The 25,030-nt window shown below is 45.1% G+C and overlaps 1 protein-coding gene across 4 annotated transcripts in view; it reads left to right on the forward strand.

The window, feature by feature from the left end:
- The window catches only part of LOC126353852 (uncharacterized), a 301,397-nt gene that overhangs the window by 68,889 nt on the left and 207,478 nt on the right, over positions 1-25,030 (forward strand). The window contains exon 1 of one of the 4 annotated variants that reach the window (XM_050003011.1): positions 12,070-12,310. The exons of 2 other annotated variants lie outside the window; for them this stretch is intronic. In XM_050003011.1, coding sequence (XP_049858968.1) covers positions 12,148-12,310 — 163 coding nt within the window. In that variant the 5' untranslated portion in view covers positions 12,070-12,147. Of the gene's footprint in view, positions 1-12,069; positions 12,311-25,030 lie in introns of those variants that run through there. One more of the 4 variants, XM_050003010.1, reaches the window with a different exon arrangement.

Genomic DNA, 25,030 nt, shown 5'->3' on the forward strand with positions numbered 1-25,030 from the left:
CGAAACTTAGTCGGATTGATAATGTACACTAGTAACGACGAGTCAGTATTATATCCATCTACGTTTTCGTTATAAACCAACTGCTGCCTAAACTGATTAAACCAAAACATGCGTAGGTACCCGTTTTATGCCGCGAGGTAACGCACGTGAAATTCCTTGAAAAAATAAAAAATGCTGTTATTTCAAAAAATTTAGGTGGTAATTTCTTTTTCACTGACTTAAACACAAAAAAGTAACACAAAAGAAGCACACTTCCATTTTATGTGCGTGCTCAGAAGGAAAGAGAATTCTCTCTCTCTCTCTCTCTCTCTCTGTCTCTCTCTCTCTCTCTCTCTCTCTCTCTCTCTCTCTCTCTCTCTCTCTCTCTCTGTGTGTGTGTGTGTGTGTGTGTGTGTGTGTGTCAGAAGGAAAGAGAATTCTCTCTCTCTCTCTCTCTCTCTGCCTCTCTCTCTCTCTCTCTCTCTCTCTCTCTCTCTCTCTCTCTCTCTCTCTCTGTCTGTGTGTGTGTGTGTGTGTGTGTGTGTGTGTGTGTGTGTGTGTGTGTGTGTGTTTTGTGCTGTGGATGGAGTTGACCCGTGACACGACATGCTTTCATTAGAACAATTTTGAACAAACTATTATCGATTTTATTTAACGATAGTTTCCGATTCATGAGATAAAGGCGTGATGTTTTAAGCGTGAAAAACTAGTTTTTCTTAAAAGGGAGCGCAAATAACCGTAGTCATCCATTGTTTGGTAATGATAGCATTTAGCGATTTCGAACAAACTTTAAGCATAATTTCGAATCTTTTCCAAACTTTTTCTCGCTTGCATGTTCAATGTCACATATAGGTCGTGTTTCATTCTCTAGCAGTCATTATCGTACGGGCCAGGTGCAGAACTCTTCCCCTGGAACAACTCTATCAGTCAAAAGCTGCTCAAACTTTCAGGCAAGTCTTCAAGTCTTGACAAGATTTGAAAGTGGTGCAAGGAGTGGCAACTTTCTTTACAAATTCAAAAATAATAAATTGTGCATTTAACGTAAGTCAGATTAGTAGTATCTTATGAGCACAGTGTTAATGAGGAACGTTTGTAATCAGTCAAGTCATAAAAATACACGAGTCTAATAATTAATTGGGACGTGAAATGGAATGATCACTTAGGCCCATCACATAAGTAAAGCAGATGGCAGGCTTTTTCCATTGGTAGGATACTGAGAAAATGCTCTCATTCTACAAAGGAGGTTGCTTAAAAAACATTCATGAGGCCCATTGTAGAATACAACTCAAGTGTATGGGATCCATACGAGCATAGGACTAACGTGCTGTAACGTTTTAGTCAGTGTGCATTGTTACATTCCAAATCCGTGTTAATTGTGATTCTTTGATAACATTTTCCAAGACTTTTTCTTTTTTGAAGTCTTATAGTGCTTTGGATTCTGTATGGAAATATTAACATTAGAGATCCTTTTGTATTATCTTTAGCTTCTGTCATTTCCTTTAGGAATGCGTCGTTTTCTTCATCCCATCAAAATGGTAATTACCTCTTTATTTTCCGTTTGTTTACGAGACCGGTTATCAATGCTTCCGCTCTTCATTTAGAACCTGTATGATGATTCCATAGTGTCTTTTGGCATCTCGAGTTTCATTTATATGTTCAGATTTTTCTCCCATTTCGCCTAATAGTTGTAACTTCGCAGCAAAATGTAATTTCACTTAATATCGTCTGTTACTAAGGTTTCTACATTACTTATAACTACCTTCGTAATGAAGGAATCCATATTTTCTTGCTTAAAAAAGAATTTTAGTGAAGAGTATTTGCACTCTAGGTTTTGAGAAATAAGTTTTATATTGTTCCGGCTCGATGTGAGTTTGTTGACGTCAGGAAATATCTGTTAGGGTCTGATTATTTTCCGCCAACTGGGGCAATCGCTAAATCTCAGCAACACTTTAACATATACCTTTGTTGGGTAGAGGTGGTTTATTGCGTCTTCGTCCGTTTTTTTCGAAGAGTATGCCTATTTAACGGCTTCCAGTGACAACAAAAATTTATTTTTCAGTACTTCCTATAATTATTGACCAGTTTAAAAATTTACATTGCTATCAAAAATGGTTCAAATGGTCTGAGCACTACAGGGCTTAACATCTGAGGTCATCAATCCCCTAGAACTTGGAACTACTTGAACCTAACTAACCTAAGGACATCACACACATCCATGCCCGAGGCAGAATTCGAACCTGCGAGCGTAGCAGTAGCGCGGTTCCGGACTGAAGCGCCTAGAACCGCTCGGCCACAGCGGCCGGCACATCGCTGTCATTAAGAGGTATAATTTACGTTAAAGTTTTAACCCAACAAGTGAAGTATTAGTTAGAAACTGTGTGTATGTCTTGAGGCAGCACGGCTCACCGCGCTCAAATTACCCGGACTATATTGATACAGTGTTTGCGAATGAGAGCACCTACTGACTTCCAATAAACTTTACTCGTATTTTCAAAACTTTTTCTATCTGACACCTCCCACGAAACAAGAAAGGGACAGAAGTCTAACGATTGCTGTGATTCCAATGATTCGGCAGTAATTTCAGCATCGAGCATGGCTTTTTAATTTATTCATTACTGCTGACTCCATTCGCAACACATTTTCCAAGCCGTTTCCACATATACCTATGAATGTACATGCAGCTTATATCACTGTACGAAGCATAGTTCGGGAGACATGACGTCATAAACATGGGTGAGAAACTGGCTTTTCTTAAAACGGAACCCAAATTATCCAGACTATACTCATCGAGTGTTTGAGAATGGGAGCACTTAACGACTCGAAACAAATTTTAAACACAGTTTCAAAATTTTGCTAAACTTTTTCTCGTTTTCATGATCAACGTCAGATATTTAACACATTAACTCATTTGTAAAGAGGGTTCCATACTTTAAAGGACTGAGGGTTGGGGGTTCGGGTATAGGCTAAACCGGGAATACATCCGAACTTAGTCATCGGCTAACGGTCAAGTGGGCGAGTAATTTAGCTTTATCTTATAATTCAGGGTTTCCTTTCTTTAAAATAAGAAAGTAAAGATCTAAATGGTACAATCAGTCTTATGGAATACAAAGTATTTGGATCTGTTCTTGTGTTCCCACTCGAGCCTTCGTATATTTGTTAGGTATGTACAAACGGATAATTTTTTCAGGTTTGGACGAAGAAAATATTGTAACCGCGAGCAAAGTATCTTAATGCTGTATTCCATTAATATACTGCAAGAGCTGATTTACATAATCAGATGTAGCGACAACAATGTATTGCTATTTTTCCCTCTTGATAGTTGCTCTATTGGATTATTCTTTAATCTTTTCAAAACTCTCTTTATCATCCAGTTAAGGGGTTGGAAAATTGTGAAGGTAGTATTTGGCGCAACGTAGAGGAAATGGTTGGATAAGTATTGCAAGGTAGAACCTATGACACGAGGAAAAAGGGCATTATCCGTAACTTTCTTTGACAACGAGAATTCGGACATTGTGTTTTAACATGTGGTTCTGCTGAAGGTGTAGTAGTGGTGGTAGTAGTAGTTGTTGTTGTTAAATCTACCCATAGATCACTATTACAAGGCTGTTGGACACGTTTTGTAATACAATTTGCCCGCATCTCGTGGTCGTGCGGTAGCGTTCTCGCTTCTCACGCCCGGGTTCCCGGGTTCGATTCCCGGCGGGGTCAGGGATTTTCTCTGCCTCGTGATGGCTTAGGTTAGTTAGGTTTAAGTAGTTCTAAGTTCTAGTGGACTGATGACCATAGATGTTAAGTCCCATAGTGCTCAGAGCCATTTGAACCATTTTATTACAGTTTAAGAACGACCAAAACAGAGTAATTCACATACACAAACAGTCACAAACTTACGGGTCTTGACAAAGACTGGCTTTTGGGCATACTGATGCAGCAAATGAGAAAATACCAACAGTGCTTGATGTGTTTTGGTTTCGTTTCTTTGGTAAGGAATACTAAATATTACCGTGTCTAGAACAGTAACACATACGGTATCAAAATTCATAAAATTCTACCAATGAATCGTCGAAGCTGCCTAGTTCCGGTGTATGATGATTGCCTTTCACTGAGTCAACGATTTTCGTTTCGTACAGATGCTAGGGGGTGAGGTATTTTATCTTCCTAGGCATTCCAAAGGCAACGGCTTTGCCGCAGCGGTAGCACCGGTTCCCGTCAGACCACCGAAGTTAAGCGCTGTCGGGCTGGTCTAGCACATGGATGGGTGACTGTCCGTTCTGCCGAGCGCTTTTGGCAAGTAGAGTGCACTCAGCCCTTTTGAGGAAAACTGAGGAGCTACTAGATTGAGAAGTAGCGGCTCCGGTCTCGTAAAATGACATAATGACACGGCGGTGAGCTCCGCCTACGTCTTGCAAACAAGACTGGTTGATTTACCACCTTAGGTAGCAGCCGGAAACCAGAGAGAATCTCTTCCCATCCAAAGCGACCCACATCTTTCGTGCTTACATGAGCTCCGCCTGCAGTCGCCCTCATGGCACCTGAGATGACTCCTCCCTCCGATATGCATGTGGACTGCGCTCTGGATTTTTTCCCATCTATGGGTCTCCATGGCTAGCCTAACACTGGAGCTCCCAACTACCAGTGGTACCTTCTTCCATGAATGCTCGAGCCTTAGAGGCCTAGATGCTTTCTCTGAAACAAGATAGACGATTGCAGCCGGCTCAAGATCTATGAGCCACAAATAGGACCTGGAACATGTTTGTCATACAAACAGAAGAGGTATTTCAATCGGTCTCCTAGAAATCTTTCGCTTCCTATCGCATTTAGAAGAGATCTCCCATTCGACCTTAATGGATTCAGTAACATGTGGGACGTGCTGCACATCATTTCGACTTCGGAGTCCAGTCCTTCACAGTGATGCCAACTGACAGTAATCTCAAAGTACGTGACCGAAGCCAGCCCGTAGCGATTTGAAAACTTTGTCCGCACTTACACACCTTCAGGTACATAACGCGTCGTCACAGGAAGATATTCAGCGCGGTGTCTAGCGACGGGCAGAAAATAAGAGATTGTTTCCTTTATCGCTATAAAGTTCGTCTGTGTAGATCAGATCAACATAGGCGTATTACCCCTTATGGGGAGGGGGGATTAAAATGAAATATTTTGAGGGGTAAGAAGAATAAAGATTCGCCCACAACTCTCAAGTATTTTTGAAATATAATCTGTACCAAAAGTACACTCCTGGAAATTGAAATAAGAACACCGTAAATTCATTGTCCCAGGAAGGGGAAACTTTATTGACACATTCCTGGGGTCAGATACATCACATGATCGCACTGACAGAACCACAGGCACATAGACACAGGCAACAGAGCATGCACAATGTCGGCACTAGTACAGTGTATATCCACCTTTCGCAGCAATGCAGGCTGCTATTCTCCCATGGAGACGATCGTAGAGATGCTGGATGTAGTCCTGTGGAACGGCTTGCCATGCCATTTCCACCTGGCGCCTCAGTTGGACCAGCGTTCGTGCTGCACGTGCAGACCGCGTGAGACGACGCTTCATCCAGTCCCATACATGCTCAATGGGTGACAGATCCGGAGATCTTGCTGGCCAGGGTAGTTGACTTACACCTTCTAGAGCACGTTGGGTGGCACGGGATACATGCTGACGTGCATTGTCCTGTTGGAACAGCAAGTTCTCTTGCCGGTCTAGGAATGGTAGAACGATGGGTTCGATGACGGTTTGGATGTACCGTGCACTATTCAGTGTCCCCTCGACGATCACCAGAGGTGTACGGCTAGTGTAGGAGATCGCTCCCCACACCATGATGCCGGGTGTTGGCCCTGTGTGCGTCGGTCGTATACAGTCCTGATTGTGGCGCTCACCTGCACGGCGCCAAACACGCATACGACCATCATTGGCACCAAGGTAGAAGCGACTCTCAACGCTGAAGACGACACGTCTCCATTCTTACCTCCATTCACGCCTGTCGCGACACCACTGGAGGCGGGCTGCACGATTTTGGGGCGTGAGCGGAAGACGGCCTAACGGTTTGCGGGACCGTAGCCCAGCTTCATGGAGACGGTTGCGAATGGTCCTCGCCGATACCCCAGGAGCAACAGTGTCCCTAATTTGCTGGGAAGTGGCGGTGCGGTCCCCTACGGCACTGCGTAGGATCCTACGGTCTTGGCGTGCATCCGTGCGTCGCTGCGGTCCGGTCCCATGTCGATGGGCACGTGCACGTTCCGCCGACCACTGGCGACAACATCGATGTACTGTGGAGACCTCACGCCCCACGTGTTGAGCAATTCGGCGGTACGTCCACCCGGCCTCCCGCATGCCCACTATACGCCCTCGATCAAAGTCCGTCAACGGCACATACGGTTCACGTCCACGCTGTCGCGGCATGCTACCAGTGTTAAAGACTGCGATGGAGCTCCGTATGCCACGGCAAACTGGCTGACACTGACGGCGGCGGTGCACAAATGCTGCGCAGCTAGCGCCATTCGACGGCCAACACCGCGGTTCCTGGTGTGTCCGCTGTGCCGTGCGTGTGATCATTGCTTATACAGCCCTCTCGCAGTGTCCGGAGCAAGTATGGTGGGTCTGACACACTGGTGTCAATGTGTTCTTTTTTCCATTTCCAGGAGTGTATTTCATAAGACTGATTATTACATCCTCATCAGGCCTGTAAAATTCAGCATGGCCTAAAGGCGTTCTATAGACATTCCCATGCATTGCGATTTTCACTTGCATGTTGTTCCTGCATATTTTTAATGTCATCTACCCATCCTCTGTTACTCTTTCATCTGGGTCTTTCCTTATATCACGTATCCAGCAAAGAACCTCATTGGTCGTTGCGACACCCATTCGCTTCATTACATTTCTTACCCACAGTCATTCTAATTTCATCGCACTTATGGCCGCTTCTTCCACGCCAACCTGTTCCATGATTATTTTCTGTCCGTGCTCCTAATTCCCAGCATGTATCTCTCCATTGTTCGCTTAGTATCCCTTTGCGGTTTTCGCACGTCGCCCAACAGTATGAACTGATAATACACAATGTCTGTAAACTTTCAGTTCATGCATACTTAAAGCTTCATTTGATAATGCTATTCAGTTTACCAGAAGAACTTGAGACAATTTTTACGGTTCTGTTTTTTCTAGTGCTGTTCTAGTGTTCATCCAGTCGTAGTAGCCAGCACGTGCCATGAGTAATAAATTTTGTTGGAAACCGTTTTCCTGATTTGGAAACCAGCCAGTAAATAACTGATTTCTAATATTTTCAGAAAGTGAAACCTGAACAAAAATACAATTTTCTCGACTCCACGAAGAAAAAGGACTGGAAACAGGCGTTGATAAAAACTGAAATGTGCATGTCATAGGAGCGTTGCTGTGAGCGAGCGCGACTCCACACTGATAAACGTAACTCTCTGCTCCCACAGAACTACGGCTTGGAGGGGAGGATTTACAACTTTAGCCACGGTGACGATGAAAGAATTCTTCTCAAAACACTGAAACGCAGGGAGGTCTGCCAAATCTTCTCCACCATTGCTTACAGTACGCCCATTAATTGCCCCAAAGTTGGTACACGATAAATGTTGTGTCGTCACTCATTGGCTCAGACATATGCTACAGCGCCTTTGCCAGACATATGCTACAGCACCTGTGCCGATGACCCTTCTGATTGGCTGACGTCATCCGGACAGTTAGATTCTGAACTTTTCCCACACTGAATACGCACAGTGTCAGAGCCGCGCATTTGCATATTCATCACACCAGAAATGTTCAGGGGACCTGGGCCGCCTCGTGTGGAGCGTATGGCCACAACATTTCTGCCAGCCAGCATATCAGCAGGGGAGAGTCTTGAGTCGTCCCGTATTCGTAGCGCTGCGACCACCGAGGTCCGTCATTGTACCCTCTCATGCCCACCTCAGAGATATGAGCTACTGCGTCCCCTAGAAGATGGGCGCTGAGCTGCATGCAACTCTGGTGCAACTGTCTTAAGGCTAGCGTCCAGAGATGGCGCGTCGGGGCAAGGACTAATTTATGCTTCCGCTATACGTAACAACAAATGGTTCCCAAGTGGACATCCATCTGACAAACGCCGATATAAGCCGACGCATGGTTCCACAGACAGGACCAACGTTATCTCAAGACAGCAACAGGACAGTGTCTAGAATCGTACCCATGAATAGTCCAACAGGACATTCTATCCATAACCGTAGTTATCGTCAGCTGGATTCACAACTAAACCAGAGTTAAGACAGATCAGAGCAAGTGAACAATGAATGATTGTTATGCCCTATCTTCATATCACTATTTATGTTGATGCTTAAGTTCGTAGCGTTTTTGTTTTGCGTATTGATTCAAAAATGGTGCAAATGGCTATAAACACTATGGGACTTAACATCTGAGGTCATCAGTGCCCTAGACTTAGAACAACGTAAACCTAACTAACCCAAGGACATCACACATTTCCATGCCCGAGACAGGATTCGAACATGCGACCGTAGCAGCAGCGCGGTTCCGGACTGAAGCGCCTAGAACCTCTCGGCCACAACGGCCGGCTTTTGCATGTTGATATTCCGGTTGCTGTGTGTTTATAAACCGATTGTCATTTTCCTATTTGTAGTTCACTGTTGCTATTTAAATTTACATATTGTCATTTTGTCACGTGGAGATAGTGAGTGGAGACACGTGTGCGTATCACGTTGGAGTACTGACGGGGCGAGAGAAGATTGTATGTGTGAACCAACAACCATAGCGCTGACCGTCAACCGACGAACGGCAACAGGGCAATCCCGCGGCCAATTGGAGTGCGTGGCGCCAAGTTTTCATAGGTTGAAAATGGTGCTTTGTTGGCCTACACAACATTAGTAATTTTGGTTCCTACTGGCATCAGCTATCCAGGGTTAAAATTTCGTGACACAATTTTTCTCCACCCTGTATATGCATCTCTGCTTGCTCGTTGTCAATTGCCTCGTGAACAACACCGACGATTCCTATTTTACATCGTTACTGATGACGCGAAATTGTGTCTTCATGTTAACGTAAGGAAAAGAATGGAATAGTTGTGTCCAAACAAAGCAGCAACTCCGGGTACAAAGACCTACGCGCATCTACAAAAGATGATGTCACGCAACTGGTGGAACAGCGATGGTGTGATGTACTACGAACTGCTTCCCCGTGGAATAACCATCACTGCTGACATTTGTTGTCAACAACTGAGACATCATGGAGACGCAGTCCATGAACGACGATCAGGAAGGCTGCGTGAAGTGACGCTGCATCAGTATAACGACCGCCAGCATTCTGTTGCTAAATAAAAAAATAAAAAAGAACACTACACTGTAGTTGGGTTGGGAAATTATGCCGCACCCGCATTATTCACCTGCTCGTATGTCCTCAGATATTCACCTTCTTCGCTCTTTATCGAAAAACCTTCAAGCAACTTCGTTACCGAATGAAAACGCTCTCCTACCATGGTGCGACGAGCTCTTCGCCTCACAGCCATGTGACTTCTACAGTGACGGAATCGAAAAGTTACCCCAGCGTTGGCAGATTGTTGTAAGTACTGAAGGAGAATAGAATATATTACTGATGACTCAAGTCTCTTTTACGTGTATCTATTGTGTTTATAAACTTGTGCATAAACGTTTGAACTTATGTACCAAGCCAAGTTTCAATCAAGGAACTGTTGTAAAGTGTTGCTGATCGACGTTTCCATCATTTAGCGGTACGTGTTGCCTAAAAGTGCGTTTACACCAGTGCGCCTTGCGGCTGGTTGCCGTACGGCTGTGGTTGCCTCCACACGCAAGTAGAGGCGCGCAACGTGAATACAGGTGTGAATGGAATCACTCGTGCGCACATACTGTGGAAAAGGCATGCACCTGCACGCGTGTATCTTTTTGGGTGTGGGGCAAGCACAGCCCCACGGCGACTAGCCGCAAGGGACACAGTTATAAACGCTATGAAGCCCTGTGGCGAGGCTCTATAGTTTCTGCGCGCAAGCAACCCATCTCGTAACAGAAATTATTTTCGGTGGTACTGGATCCTCTTCCAGCCACGTTTACATCTTTGCCGCCAAGTACCTTTGACGAATACAACACAAACATAAGGCCGGTATTACACTGTAAAATTTCTTTGTCAAAGATTTGGTCAAAGATGTGATCAAATATTCCGTCAAATATATTTGACAAAGATCTTTGACGTAGTGCTAGAAGGAGTATTACACTGTCATCATATTTTTCGTGAAAGTTCAAGATGACTGACAACAACAACTTGTTATTGACCGCAGCAGTTGCATTTACCACAATTGCACTGTGTGCACATGCGGAAGAGAAGCGGGGAAAAAAAAAGGAAACATACCTGAGTGAAGCCGTGGGTTTTACGACGACACGATAAAAAGCATTCAACAAAACTTGTTACGTGAGCTTACAGTGGAGGACGTCAAGTCGTACATCAATTACTTAAAGAATGGGTGAGCATACATTTCTGTGTGTATATTGTAACAAATAAGCCCTCGGTCACAATTAACAAGTCAAAATTGACCTCGTTTGGACGCTACTATGAGCGTCGTCTTCAGAATTAGACTAATTGTTCTAAAACATATTAGGTATATAGTACATTAATAAAATTAAAGTTTGTACTGACTGGAAAAGATGCAGTACTTACAAGTCACATATTAAAAAAAATCTGAGCCGGAAAGGCGACGTAGTGAACAGTTGTGACATGGCGAGCCGCTAAGGGCTGCTCGTACTGTGAACAACAAGGGTTGTTCACAGGGTTGTTCACAGTACGATCAGCCCTTAGCGGCTCGCCATCTAACAACTGTTCACTACGTCGCCTTTCCGGCTCAGATCATTTTTAATATGTGACTTGTAAGTACTGCATCTTTTCCAGTCAGTACAAACTTTAATTTTATTAATGAACTATATACCTAATATGTTTTAGAACAGTTAGTCTAATTCTGAAGACGACGCTCATAGTAGCGTCCAAACGAGGTCAATTTTGACTTATTTGTGACCGAGGGCTTATTTGTTCCAATATAATTCTGACACAGTCACTGAACCTTAGCAGCTATGTTCAAAGTTTTACATTTCTGTATGTGCTCAGTGATGTGTATCCTCATATCACAAAGCACAATATTCAGCTAAGAACTGCTACATCTGCAGAAGACACTCACTGTAACACTCCGATCCCTTGCTACAGGTGAGGGTTGGGTTAGCTTAGCTTACCTTAGCTTAGCTTAGGTCAGGTCAGGTCAATTCAGGTCAGGTCATGTCTCCAATCTTCTTAATCCATTTTTGTATTCAGGGTGCCTCACGTTGTAAAGCGCCTCATCAGCTTCATACATCTCTATTAATTTTGTAGTTGTCGGCACACACCAATTGTGTTTGTTGGCAATATTTGTGAAAACACTACAGACGACAGAACGCTGCAGCGATGCTAGCGCTCTGTGTGGTAACATGTCACATTGCAGTGAACAGAAGACAAGTGACTTCGATGGTAAAATCTACAGCGAGGCCCTAGATGTGACCAAATATTGGACGACATTTGACAGACTTCCCTATTACACCATCAAATATCTTTGAGAAAGATATTTGGCAAAGAAATTTGACAGTGTAATACCGGCCTAAGGGACAACCGCATGAATTTTGTTTCCGGTTTAGGAAGTGTGTTCGGCGGCACCAAAGCGGAAAAAGGCTGTTGAAACAATACAATGAGAGCCTCCATTTCTAGTGTAGTGGGGAGGTTCGCTGCCGCCAGCGACTTTCGCTCCGGTGATTGGTCAGGGGTGGGAAGCTGACGGAGTGGCGTTCGACTGGGGAACGAGATTTTTCGACTGAGTGGCGGCTTCTCCCCTCCTCCGTTGCGGCACAGAAAGTGAAAGAGCCCGGAAGCTGGCGAGACGGCAGGGGGGGAAAAGAGTCGGGAGCGCCTCGGGCTTCGACGTGCGGAGCGGACGCGGAAGAGTAGCTGCGTTTTCCGGCCCCCCCTTCCAGTGGCGGAGGGCGTGCCGGGGGTCGTCCGCGGCGGTGGGCCCGCGTGTCGCGGCGTGTGTGAAAGTGAACGCCGCCGCCGACGGAACACTTTCGCTGGCGTGCCGGGTCCGCGCGGTCGCGTTACGCCGTGTTCGCGTCTCTTCGCTCGCTCGCTCGCCGTGCCATGTCCCGGGACCCGCGCTGCTCCAAGGCGAGCTCTGCGGCCGCGCCGTGTGCCGGCCACGGCTCGCCGGCCACCAGCGCGCCGTTCGCCGTGCGCTGCGCCGTGTTGGCAGGCCTGCCCTCGGCCGTCGCCTTCATCCTGCTCTGCTTCACGCCGCGCCTCGGTGAGTAACGTCTCTGGGCTCAGTCCTCCCGAGAGACTCACGAGCTGCTTACCGCCACATTGCAAATTCTCTCGCGATTCCTCAAGATCGAATGTTACTGTTAGGGGCCACGGCTGTTACTAACGAACCTCATGCTCGTTCCTGCCTTCCTGTGGAATTCAACAAGCTTTCTATTAGGGGATATATCAGTGTCATGTAGGTCCGTATCACCTTGTAACGTTGGCGGTACTACACTGAAGCGCCAAAGAAGCTGGTATAGGCATGCGTATTAAAGTATAAACATATACAGGGTGGTCCACTCATAGTGGCCCGGCCAGATATCTCACGAAGTAAGCATCAAAGGAAAAAACTAAAAACACCGAAACTCGTCTAGCTTGAAGGGGAAACCAGATGGCGCTATGGTTTGCCCGCTAGATGGCGCTGCCACAGCTCAAACGGATATCAACTGCGTTTTTTTAACAGACTAACTCCCATTTTTTATTACATATTTGTGTAGTACGTAAAGAAATATGAATGTTTTAATTGGACCACTTTTTTCGCTTTGTGATACATGGCGCTCTAACAGTCACAAACGTATAAGTACGTCGTATTTTGTAACATTCCGCCAGTGCGGATGGTATTTGCTTCGTGATTCATTGCCCATGTTAAAATGGACCGTTTACCAATTACAGAAAAGGTCTATATCATGTAGATCTATGGGTATTGTGATCAAAATGCTGAACGGACGTGTGCTATGTTTGCTGCTCGGTACCCTGGACCGTTCGCCAGATAGTTACGTAATTTAATGAAACATTGTTCAGCCACATGTGAAGCATCAACTACGACCTGCAACAAATTATGATCCCCAAGTAGCTGCTGTCGCGGCTAATCCGCACATCAGTAGCAGACAAATTGCGCGAGAATCGGGAATCACAAAAACTTTGGTGTTGAGAATGCTACATCAACATCGATTGCACCCGTACCATATTTCTATGCACCAGGAATTGCATGGCGACGACTTGGAACATCGTGTACAGTACTACAAGATGTTTCATTGCATGACAAAATGGCGATATACTCCCAACATAGTGGATGTCCGGCACATAGCTCGCGTGTGGTTGAAGCGGTATTGAATAGCATATTTCATTACAGGTGGGTTGGTCGTCCAAGCACCAAACCATGGCCCGCACGTTCACTGGATCTGACGTCCCCGGATTTCTTTCTCTGGGGAAAATTGAAGGATATTTGTTATCGTGATCCACCGACAACGCCTGACAACATGCGTCAGCGCATTGTCAATGCATGTGCGAATATTACGGAAAGCGAACTACTCGCTGTTGAGAGGAATGTCGTTACACGTATTGCCAAATACATTGAGGTTGACGGACATCATTTTGAGCATTTATTGCATTAATATGGTATTCACAGGTAATCACGCTGTAACAGCACGCGTTCTCAGAAATGATAGGTTCACAAAGGTACATTTATCACATTGGAACAACAGAAATAAAATGTTCAAACGTACCTACGTTCTGTATTTTAATTTAAAAAAACTATCTGTTACCAATTGTTCGTCTAAAATGGTGAGCCATATGTTTGTGACTGTCACAGCGCCATCTGTCACAAAGCGAAAAACGTGGTCCAACTAAAACATTCATATTTCTTTACGGACTACACGAATATGTAATAAAAATGGGGGTTCCACTTTAAAACAACGCAATTGATATCCTTTTGACCTATGGCAGCGCCACCTAGCGGGCCAACCATAGCGCCATCTGGTTTCCCCCTTCAAGGTAGACGAGTTTCGTTCTTTGTAGTTTTTTCGTTTGACGCTTATTTCGTGAGATATTTGGCGCGGTCACGATCAATGGACCACCCTGTCTAAACAGGCAGAATCCGGCACTGCAGTTGGCAGCGTCTGTGTAAGACAACAAGTGCTGGGCGCAGTTGTTAGATCGGTTACTGCTGCTACAATGGCAGGTTATCAAGATTTAAGTAAGACTGAACGTGGTGTTATAGTCGACGCACAAGCGTTGGGACACAGCATCTCCGAGATAGCAATGAAGTGAAGATTTTTCCATAGGATTATTTCACGAGTGTACCGTGAATGTTAGGAACACGGAAAAGCATCAAATCACCGCCGCGCGGAGTTGCCCAGCGGTCTGAGGCGCCTTGTCACGGTCCGCGCGGCTCACTCGTCGGAGGTTCGAGTCCTCCCTCGGGCATGGGTGTGTGTATTATCCTTAGCGTAAGTTAGATTAAGTGGTGTGTCAGCTTAGGTACCGATGACCTCAGCAGTTTGATCCCAGGAGACTTAACCACAACTTCAACTTCAAATCTCCGACATCGCAGCTGCCGGAAAAACATGCTGGTAGAACAGGGCCAACGACGACTGAAGAGAATTATTCAACGTAAAAGAAGTGCATTTCTTCCGCAAATTGCAGCAGATTTATGTACTGGGCCATCAACAAGTGTTGGCGTGCGAACCATTCAAGCAAACATCATCTATATAGGCTTTCGGAGCTGAAGGCTCCCTCTTCAACGCTTGATGACTGCACGATACAAAGCTTTACGCCTCGCTTCGGGCCCTTTAACATCGACATTGAACTGTTGATGACAGATTACATGTTACCTGGTCGGACGAGTCTCATTTCAAATTGTATCGAACGGGTGGACGTGTTCGGGTATGGAGACAGCCTCATGAATCCGTGGGCCCTGCATGTCAGCAGGAGGGGACTGTTCGAGGTAATGGAGGCTCTGTAATGGTGCGGGGCGTGTGCTGTTGGGGTGACATGGGACCCCTGATACGTCTATATACTACTGACAGGTGACAGTTACATAAACATTCTGTCTGATCATCTGCATCCATTCATGTCCATTGTGCATTCCGACGAACTTCGGCAGTTCCAGAAGGGCAATGCGACACCCCAAACGTCCAGAATTGCTACAGAGTGTGAAATGTCCCCTTAGAAAACTTAATGAATTACTATGTAGATACACCTCTTACATTATTTGATTTTCAAATAGCTGAGCAAAACTGAACGTACTCAAACATTCACTAAAGTGACACACAATATTTTTTAGTGCAACGCAATCTGACTTTCAATAATCCCTACAAGAGAATGGCCTTGACTAAATTAACCTATACGTTTCTCAAATCACTTACCTCACAAAAATCATCGTTACTCAAACTACTGCAATACTGCTAGCTAAATAAAAGACTCAAACTACTGAAGGCACAAACTACTGATAGGCACAGTTAGCAAATGAAAGATTTTGATACAAACAATGTATTTACCTTAATAGTGTTCAAAAGTCATAATATATATCTATCAGTTCATGACATCCAGTGTTACAAATTTACTGTCTCTGATGGACATACGTCCAGATCATCCGCTATCAAAACTCTGCCATCTCACTCCCCACATCCACCACTGCTGGCGGGTCACCTCCAACTGCCCAACGCTATGCGCTGTTCACATCCAACTGCCCAACACTACATTGGAGAATATTTCAACAATGCCAACAAGCCACAGACTGCACACAGCACAGTCAGTGATTTTCATACAGAACGCTACGTGGCGTTACCAACATAAAAACCTAAACAGCCTACTTACAAGTGGCTTCAGGAACACTTTTTTGAGTTTAAACACTTCCGCCGGCCTACAAACTCCCTACACATGAACATTATTGAGCATATCTGGAATGCCTTATAACGTGCTGTTCAGAAGAGATCTTCACCCCCTGGAAGTCTTACGGATTTATGGACAGCCCTGCAGAATTCATGTTGTCAGTTCGCTCAAGCACTACTTCCGAAATTAGTCGAGACTATGCCACGTCGTGTTGCGGTACTTCTGCTCGCTCGCGGGGACTCTACACGTTATTAGGCATGTGCACCAGCTTCTTAGGCTCTTTAATGTATGTTGCCCCTCTTTACTGGATGCCATATCTGCAGTTCCCTGTAACTATTGGGCTGGCGCATAAGTTCGTTGCGTTTTCCCATATGTTTAATAAACACAACAGATAAACCACAGACTTTAGTCAACAATGAGATATTCTCATTCACTATTTACATCAGTCTGGCAACGCTGGGGAAATTTTCGATTCTGCTACTATAGAAACCATGCGGTTTTGAGGCGAAGAACTCGACGAGCCATGTTTGGAGCCCATTTGCATCCGGCAAGGAAGTTCCTTGAAGGTTGTTCGATATAGAGCGGAAACGGTGAAAATTTCAGGGCGCAAGATAATTTGAATAAAGTTCATGCTGAGTGATGTCTCCACCCAATCCCGTAGAGCGTTTTTTTACCAGTACAGCAGAATGCAGGCGGGCGTTATCGTAGAGTAGCATCACTCCACGTAGTCTTGCTGGTCGTAGTTCTTGGACTGCGTCTGCGACACCTCTCCGTTGTTGACAATAATTGTCAGCAGTTATAGTTGTACCTCAGGGAAACAATTCATAGTACACCACACCGTAGCTCTCTCAGTAGATGTGTAGTACTACCTCTTGTGGGTGCAGGTCTTTGTATGGGGAGTTGTTGCTTTCTTTGGGTTCAAGTATTCCTTTTCTCCCTTATGGCAGCATAAATTTGGAAATTTGTGATAAGTTCCTATGGGACCAAACTACTGAGGTTATCGGTCCCTAGGCTTGCACACTACTTAATCTAACTTAAACTAACTTACGCTAAGGACAACGCGCACACACCCGTGCTCCAGTGGGGACTCGAACCTCCGACGGGGACAGCCGCGCGAACCGTGGTAAGGCGCCCTCTATTACGCTGATACCCCGCGCGGCTGTGTTAGCATAAAGGCATCCGTTCGCATGGTCGGTGTGGTTCACGAACCGAGTGATGATGAGCAAGCCAGATTTTTGTGATTTTGGGTTAGAGCATGCAATACCCAAACACTAGATTTTTGAACCATCCCCATCCCATGTAAATGTTACACGATAGTGGAATGATCACAGTTCATCCCATCTAGAAGTTCTCGAGTACACTGACGTGGATCACTGTGGATTAATATGTTAAAAGATTTTCATCAAACCCCGAAAGTCAATCAATAAACCCAAAGTAATCGGAATATGAACATGCAAAACAAGAACGCTATGACCTTTTGCGTCAATCTAATATTAACTTCACAAGCCGCCTCTAGGAGTGAATCAAAAGCTTGCGCACGAATTACTGGACCTGACAGATGCCTTGAAATATAACTCTGGAATAATCTTGGAAGTAATCCTGATCCAGTGGAAGCTCTGAAATATCAGGAAGATGAAAAGTCATTTCACAGGTGCCAAAACTTTAGCAAAAATAATCCCCCATTTGAAGCCTCTTGGTGTCTTTTTGGGCAGCATATCAAAAGCCTCGTGAACATGATACCATTTCCCGTCTAAGAACCACGTCTCCACAGGATACTGACGAGCTTCGTGCGACACTCTGTGTTCTTGATAAGGTGCATACACACTAGCCAACGGAGGCCGATGAATGACAGCCAGTCGCTTGGTTGGCCGAGATTTGCTTGGTGTATACGGGCGATAAATCGGAGCCAACGAAGTGGTAGGCCTTGGTTGTGGTTCGGTCAACTGGCGCTAACATCAAACCGTTGGCAGTTAGCTGGCCTAGCGACCCCCCCCCCCCCCCCCCCCCCCCCCGCCCGATAGTGTGGACGGCAGGTTGAGTGTGTGATGGTCCCGTAGCGATTAGCTGTGTCGAACGTATGTATGTTTATTGTATTTAAAATACTGAGATTGGAATAGAATACGGACACAGTATTAAAGCTGTTTGAGTTTCAACATGATGTAGTGTACCGACGTAAGTTTTGTATAAATGATTTTCTTTTGACATATGACCATATGCAGACTTCGTCACCAACGTCAGTTACAAAACACTTCAGAATTATTTAAACTCTTTTTGTAAGTGGTCGCTGAATGGTTCTTGAACGAAATTGTAATTAAAACATCATCATTTGAGTCGTATGCGCCGAATTACGTCACTCAGTCCAATTGGTTTGCGCAAACTTTTTTCAATTTAGATGTCATTTGTTTTTTCTCAGACATATTAACGCAAGAATCTGCTTTAATAAATATTAAAACCACATTGAATAAACTTTTAAGACTCAAACTCGCGATGAACGTTGTCAAAATTAATAATCTTGTCAAATAAATCAATAATTCTTCTTAAATAAATTCTCAGAACACGTATTTAAACTTTTGTGGTATACACTACTTTATTCTCTTCCTATATACTACATATAGACGTGAACCTGAGCCTTGACAAGATAGGACTAAACATTTACAACATGATTAAACTTTCTATGACATCACTGTTGTAGAAACATTACAAATTCTTATTTTTTCAGTTTTTTAGAAGCACGACGCAACAACTCGGTTTCAGGATGTTCTGTTGCTGTTTGGCTGTCGACCTGCGACGTATAGTGGCCAGCAATTTTCTCTCTGGTCCGGCAGTGAAGATGCTGTCTCCGTTCGTTGCGCCGCCCTCTCCGTACATGAAACATAAAAATAAATACAAAACTTTAGATAATTCACAACAATTATAAATATTACAAAATACCTAAGCAAAACACTAAATTAAACTTACATTCACCTGCAAACTGGTCTGACACTGCTGGATGGGTGACGCTTCAATTTCACGTCCCACCACAATGAGAGGTAATATTTACGGTACCCTACGACCTCCTATTATAAAAACAAATTGAAATGATTAGACGCTTGGAAGGGGACAAGTGAGACGACAGAAAGCAATGTGCACGATTTAAAGAAAGAAAATTGAGTCCTTATTGAGAAAATTGTCTTCATTGCCATGTTTTCTCCCTGAACGATAAAGAGAAAAAAAAATGGAAGTAATGCTGAATGGTGCCTAAAAGAGGCGACATCGTTGGAAATTTTAAAGGATGATACGAAATTTATAGCTTGCTTTCGGAAAAATCATGAAATTTCCGCTCGTTGCCCTAGCGTGTACGCGCCCATAGAGTGCGTCAGAATTTTGCACGAAGATCTTACGCCTATACTGAATGTGGTGGTCGCCAACTTAGGTACTTTCTGTAATGTACAACGTTGGTAAATAAAGGGGACATTATCTTTGCCATGTGCACTATTGTCCTTGTTCTTCCAGACATTCCAAAGCTTTTATTGGCTCAGGATTCCCATACGAACTTGTTATACTTCGACTGCTCTATCAACTCCTTCAGCTTGTGATCAGTCTATTCTTCAAGATACCGTCTCTCGGTTATAAGAATTCACTTTTTCTCCACCGACTGACGTATGGAACAATAGGGCAGTCTGTAAGGGGAAGTCAGATGAAAACTAGAGAGATGGAAAAGAAATAAGCAAAGTGTTTGTTATTTCAAAAGTTATCACCGTAACTGTTAATATATTTATCCCATTGTGAGACAAGACGGTCAATGCCTTCAAGGGAAAATGTTTACGGTTGTCTAGGGAACCGTGTCTGGACCCAGGCGTGCACCTCTTCACCCAGCGGCCACGAATGTCTTCCTTCAGGGCTCCAAAAATATGGAAATCACATGGTGAGAGATGATTGGTTGGTTGTTTTGGGGAAGGAGACCAGACAGCGAGGTCATTGGTCTCATCGGATTAGGGAAGGACGGGGAAAGAAGTCGGCCGTGCCCTTTGAAAGGAACCATCCCGGCATTTGCCTGGAGCGATTTAGGGAAATCACGGAAAACCTAAATCAGGATGGCCGGACGCGGGATTGAACCGTCGTCCTTCCGAATGCGAGTCCAGTGTCTAACCACTGCGCCACATCGTTCGGTGCATGGTGAGAGATCGGGACTGTATGGAGAACGTGTAACTTTGGTAACATGTAGCGCTGCCCTCACTGCAGAAGTTTAGTTGGGAAGCCTTTACACATCCTCCATACCGTCCCGATCTTTACCCACGCATTTTTTTTTACTTTTGGAACCCCGAAGAAAGACATTTCTGGCCGTCGATTTGCTTCGGACGACGAGGAGTAAGCCTGAGTACAATCATGGTTCCGCAGGCAATCGCAAACATTTTTCCATTAAGTCTGTAAAAACGGGGCCCTTATAGTATCATTTTGTTGTCTGTCTGTCTATCCGTTTGTTAAAACCTCTTTTTCTCAAAAACGGGTAGACGCATCACGTTGAAATTCATGTCACTTACTGAGGTCTACAGTCCGTTCGTGGTGTCAATATTTAAAGCGTCTAAGTCAGTCCAATCAAAAGATACGGCCATTTATGTCACGTATTTAGAAGTTTGATGCTCGCAGACTTACTCATCAAAACCTATAGGGTGGTTCCCGTTAACTTAGAATCATGAATTTTGGCAGTGAGTAAGGTTTCACAGGACAAGTCCAAGTAAAGGAAGAAATCCGAAAATAGTTAATTTGTAATTATAACATAGGAAAAATTATCTCTTTTGTCATTTGTTGGTCAACTTCAAACTTGAAGTTAAAACTCTAGAAAGTCTTGGAATCCGTGGGACGGATATCTTATCACTATCAATGCCGTTAACAGGCAAAAATAGTCGAAATTTTCGATTCTCGGAATGAACGAACTGTCTATATACGTAACTATCATCAGTGTGCAGTACTCTTCGCACCTGACCGATTTCTTTCCATCCATCCCGATTTCATTTGACTGGGCCCTATATGCACACAATAAAACAAGTTTTGCATCAACTCGGTTCAGAGAGTTGCGGAACCTGTACAGAAATTTGGAATAGAGATCAACAAAAACATCATTATTGCTCATTAAAACCACACATTGCATGTTGTACCACCATACAGCGAGACCTTCAGAGGTGGTGGTCCAGATTTCTGCACCTCTAATACCCAGTAGCACGTCCTCTTGCATTGATGCATGCCTGTATTCGTCTTGGCATACTATCCACAAGTTCATTAAGTCACTGGTGGTACAGATTGTCCCACTCCTCAACGGCGATCCGGCGTAGATCCCTCAGAGTGGTTGGTGGGTCACGTCGTCCATAAACAGCCCTTTTCAATCTATCCTGGGCACGTGCGATAGGGTTCTTGTCTGGAGAACATGCTGGCCACTCTAGTCGAGCGATGCCATTATCCTGAAGGAAGTAATTCACAAGATGTGCACCATGTGGGCGCGAATTGTCGTCCATGAAGACGATTGCCTCGCCAGTTTGTTGTCGACGTGGTTACACCATCGGACGGAGGATGGCATTCACGTATCGTACAGCTGTTACGGCGCCTTACGTGAGCACCAGCGGCCTACGTCGCCTCCATATAATGTCACCTCAAAATAGCAGGGAACCTCCACCGTGCTACACTCGCTGGACAGTGTGTCTAAAGTGTTCAGCCTGACCACGTTGCCTCCAAACATGTCTCCGTCGATTGTCTGGTTGAAGGCATATGCGACACTCATCGGTGAAGAGAATGTGATGCCAATCCTGAGCGGTCCATTCGGCATGTTGTTGGGCCTACCTGTATCGCGCTTCATGGTGTCGTGGTTGCAAAAATGGACCTCGCAATGGAGGTCGGGAGTTATGTTGCATATCATGCAGCCTATTGCGCACAGTTTGAGTCGTAACACGACGTGCTGTCGCTGCACGAAAAGCATTATTCAACATGGTGGCGTTGCTGTCAAGGTTCCTCTGAGCCATAATCCGTAGGTAGCGGTCATCCACTGCAGTAGTAGCTCTCGGGCGACCTGAGCGAGGCATGTCATCGACAGTTCCTGCCTCTCTGTATCGCCTCCATGTCCAAATAACATCACTTTGGTTCACTCAGAGACGCCTGGACACTTCCCTTGTTGAGAGCCCTTCCTGGCACAAAGTACCAATGCGGACGCTGTCGACCCACGGTATTGACCGTCTAGGCATGGTTGAACTACGAACACGAGCTGTGTACCTCCTTCCTGGTGGAATGGCTGGAACTGATCGGCTGTCGGACTCCCTCCGTCTAATAGGTGCTGCTCATGCATGGTTGGTTACATCTTTGGGAGGGTTTAGTGACATCTCTGAACAGTCAAAGGAAGTGTGATACAATATCCACAGTCAGTCTATGTTCAGTAATTCTGGGAATCGGGGTGATGCAAAACTTTTTTGATGTGTGTATTATTTCAGGTACGTACCGACACTTCCTGCTGAATTTGCAGAGTTGCACCGTTTGTCGTCACCTACGTGCAACGTCTGTTTCACGGTTCCGTGGCATGTGCTAGCTTGGAAACTGTGTACGAGAGTACCTCTAGTTGTGTACGTGGGTATTCTACAATACTTGCTACTCGGGTATTCTACCATGCTCAGTACATAACGTTTTTAGAGAGGGTGACTTTGCTAAGTGGGGAAATGCTGCAATGAATTAATCCTCGAGTTTAAGGAGCATGAAAGACCATACCTAAATATGGCCGGAAATGCATTCCAAGGCGGTTCACTCCCTTAAAGGTAGGGATAAAATATCTTTGACAGTGACTCCAGTATCAGCATCATGTAGGTGCACCGCCAGCATGGAGTAAGCCAGACGATCTTGTAGAACGTTCTCCACTTATAACGCGTTTTCAAATAGCCCCCACGGCGACGTTTTTGTGGCTACTTCGTCGCACAGGTCACGACAGTGTTGGTTTCCTGTCTTTCACCCCATTCGCAGATGAGGCAGTCCCGATCTTACGAGGGGCGCTGTCTTCAACCTTCACACCCCCTCATGTGGGGTACAGATAATTTCCATGGTACGATGGCAACGAACCAATGTGTGGGCGGGAATTGTTTACGACCATCACGTAGGACCTGTCATCCTTCCACAGTACGTCGCAGGCAAAGCATATCCACATTTCCTGCGAGTGGCCCTGCGTCCCCTGGTGGAGGAGCCCCCTTTGGTGATATGAAGGGCAATGCGGCTACTATATGATGGTTCTCCAGCTCACTGTCTTGTTGAGTGTGGCGCTAAAACTCGCTTGGAACGCATTTTCGGTAGTATGTCAACATAATCTTTTTTCTGTTTATCATCTCACGATCTTTTCCTGCAGTTTTCCTCCATTCAACAAAATCATCCTGTATACTACACTTTTCTTTACCCTTGGGTCTTGTGCTGAAGGTAGTTCAGTATCGACGAGCATTCACTAGAAGCACGCAGTCCGCACCATAACATCACCAAAATAACGTATATTATTCTTCGCCTGACTTTACTTTCACATAAATCACAGACCGAACAATCTGCAATTGAAAAATTCATTTAATCCTGTTGCTACTTGATGTAGCTCCCTCTATACTACCATACCGTCCTAAGTCCGATGCCTCTGGAGGCCACCGCTCCAATGACTGCAAGATTGATATCATTAAGACTTCGAACTGAACTTCGTGTCTCTTCGTAAATTCTCGTGGGTTATCGGTTTCACAATATGATCCGCATTTACTATTAGTAAATTGTACACTGTCCACTCATATTCAAGTGACAGCCTGTTAGAAGTCTGAATAACCATCTTTTACAGCGCGTACCGCTGCGAAACACGAGGAAGGGTCAGAGAGGTTCTGGGAGGTACCGACAGGGATGTGGAACCATGCAGACTCCACTCCCGTAGACAGCTGCGCTTGGTTTCTCGATTCAGGTTCGTTTGGCGCGAATATATCGACCGAGGTGAGCCCACAGATTATCGATTCGGTTTAAATACGGTGAGTTTGATGGTTCAGGGGAGGGCAGTAAACTCATCCTGGTGCTCTTCAAACCACGCTCGTACACTGCGAGCTGTGTGACACGTTGCGATGTCCTGCTGATAGATGCCATCCTGCCGAGGAATAAGAAATTGCATGTAGGGGTTGACATCGTCCTCAAAAACAGATGCATACTTGTGTTGGTCCATTGTGCCTTCCAAAATGATGGTATCAGCCAGCGTATGCCATGAAAACATTCCCCAGACCATAACGCTCCCTCCTCTGGCCTGGACCCTTCCGACGATTGTTGCCGGGAGTTTGTATTCAGACGACCGTGTGTCCGATGGAGCATAAAACGTGATTCGTCTGGAAAGACCACCTTTCGCCACCCAATGGATGTCCATTTGCGGTACTGGTGTACAAATTCCAGCCTTGTTCGCCGATGAACAGCAGTCAGCTTGGGCCGGTCAACCAGGCGCCTTCTGTAGAGCCCATGTGCAGCAATATTCGCTGGACGGCCGTTGAAGAGCCAATGTTGGTAGCTTCTTGGTTCACCCCGGTAGTCAGTTGCTCGACAGTTACACGTCCTTCCATGCACGGTATACATTAACCACGGCGGCAGGCAAACAGTTTACAAACATACTTTTCGTAAATCCTTCGATCCTTCAAGCGATAGCCAATGATGATGCCCCTTTGCACGTCAGATCAATCGCTCCGTCAGATAAATCGCTCCGCCTCCGCATTACGACAACGTCTTTACTGTTGTCCGTGTTCCCCTGACACGCTTTAAATGCCTTATACTGCTGTTGCTACCACCTGCCGTCTGTGAGCGGTTATTGCACACTGACGTCGAACATAGGCTGTGGTCACGTTAATGCCAATTGTCCGTGTACACTGTAGCAGCAAAAGTCATGGGATACCTACCAAAATCGTATCGGACCTCCTTTTGACCGGTTTACAGCTGTAGTCGACGTGGCGTTGGCTCAATAAGTCATTGGGAGCCCGTATAGCATTTTGTACAAGAACAGACCTCTCGATTACGATCCATAAATTTTCAATGGGATTCAGCTATACTTTATAGGCACAGCAAGTGAAGTTACGCTATTTGCTATCCGTCCTGGTTTTGTAATTTTAGTGGC

Source organism: Schistocerca gregaria, chromosome 3, assembly GCF_023897955.1.
Source record: "Schistocerca gregaria isolate iqSchGreg1 chromosome 3, iqSchGreg1.2, whole genome shotgun sequence".
Classification (NCBI taxonomy): domain Eukaryota; kingdom Metazoa; phylum Arthropoda; class Insecta; order Orthoptera; family Acrididae; genus Schistocerca; species Schistocerca gregaria.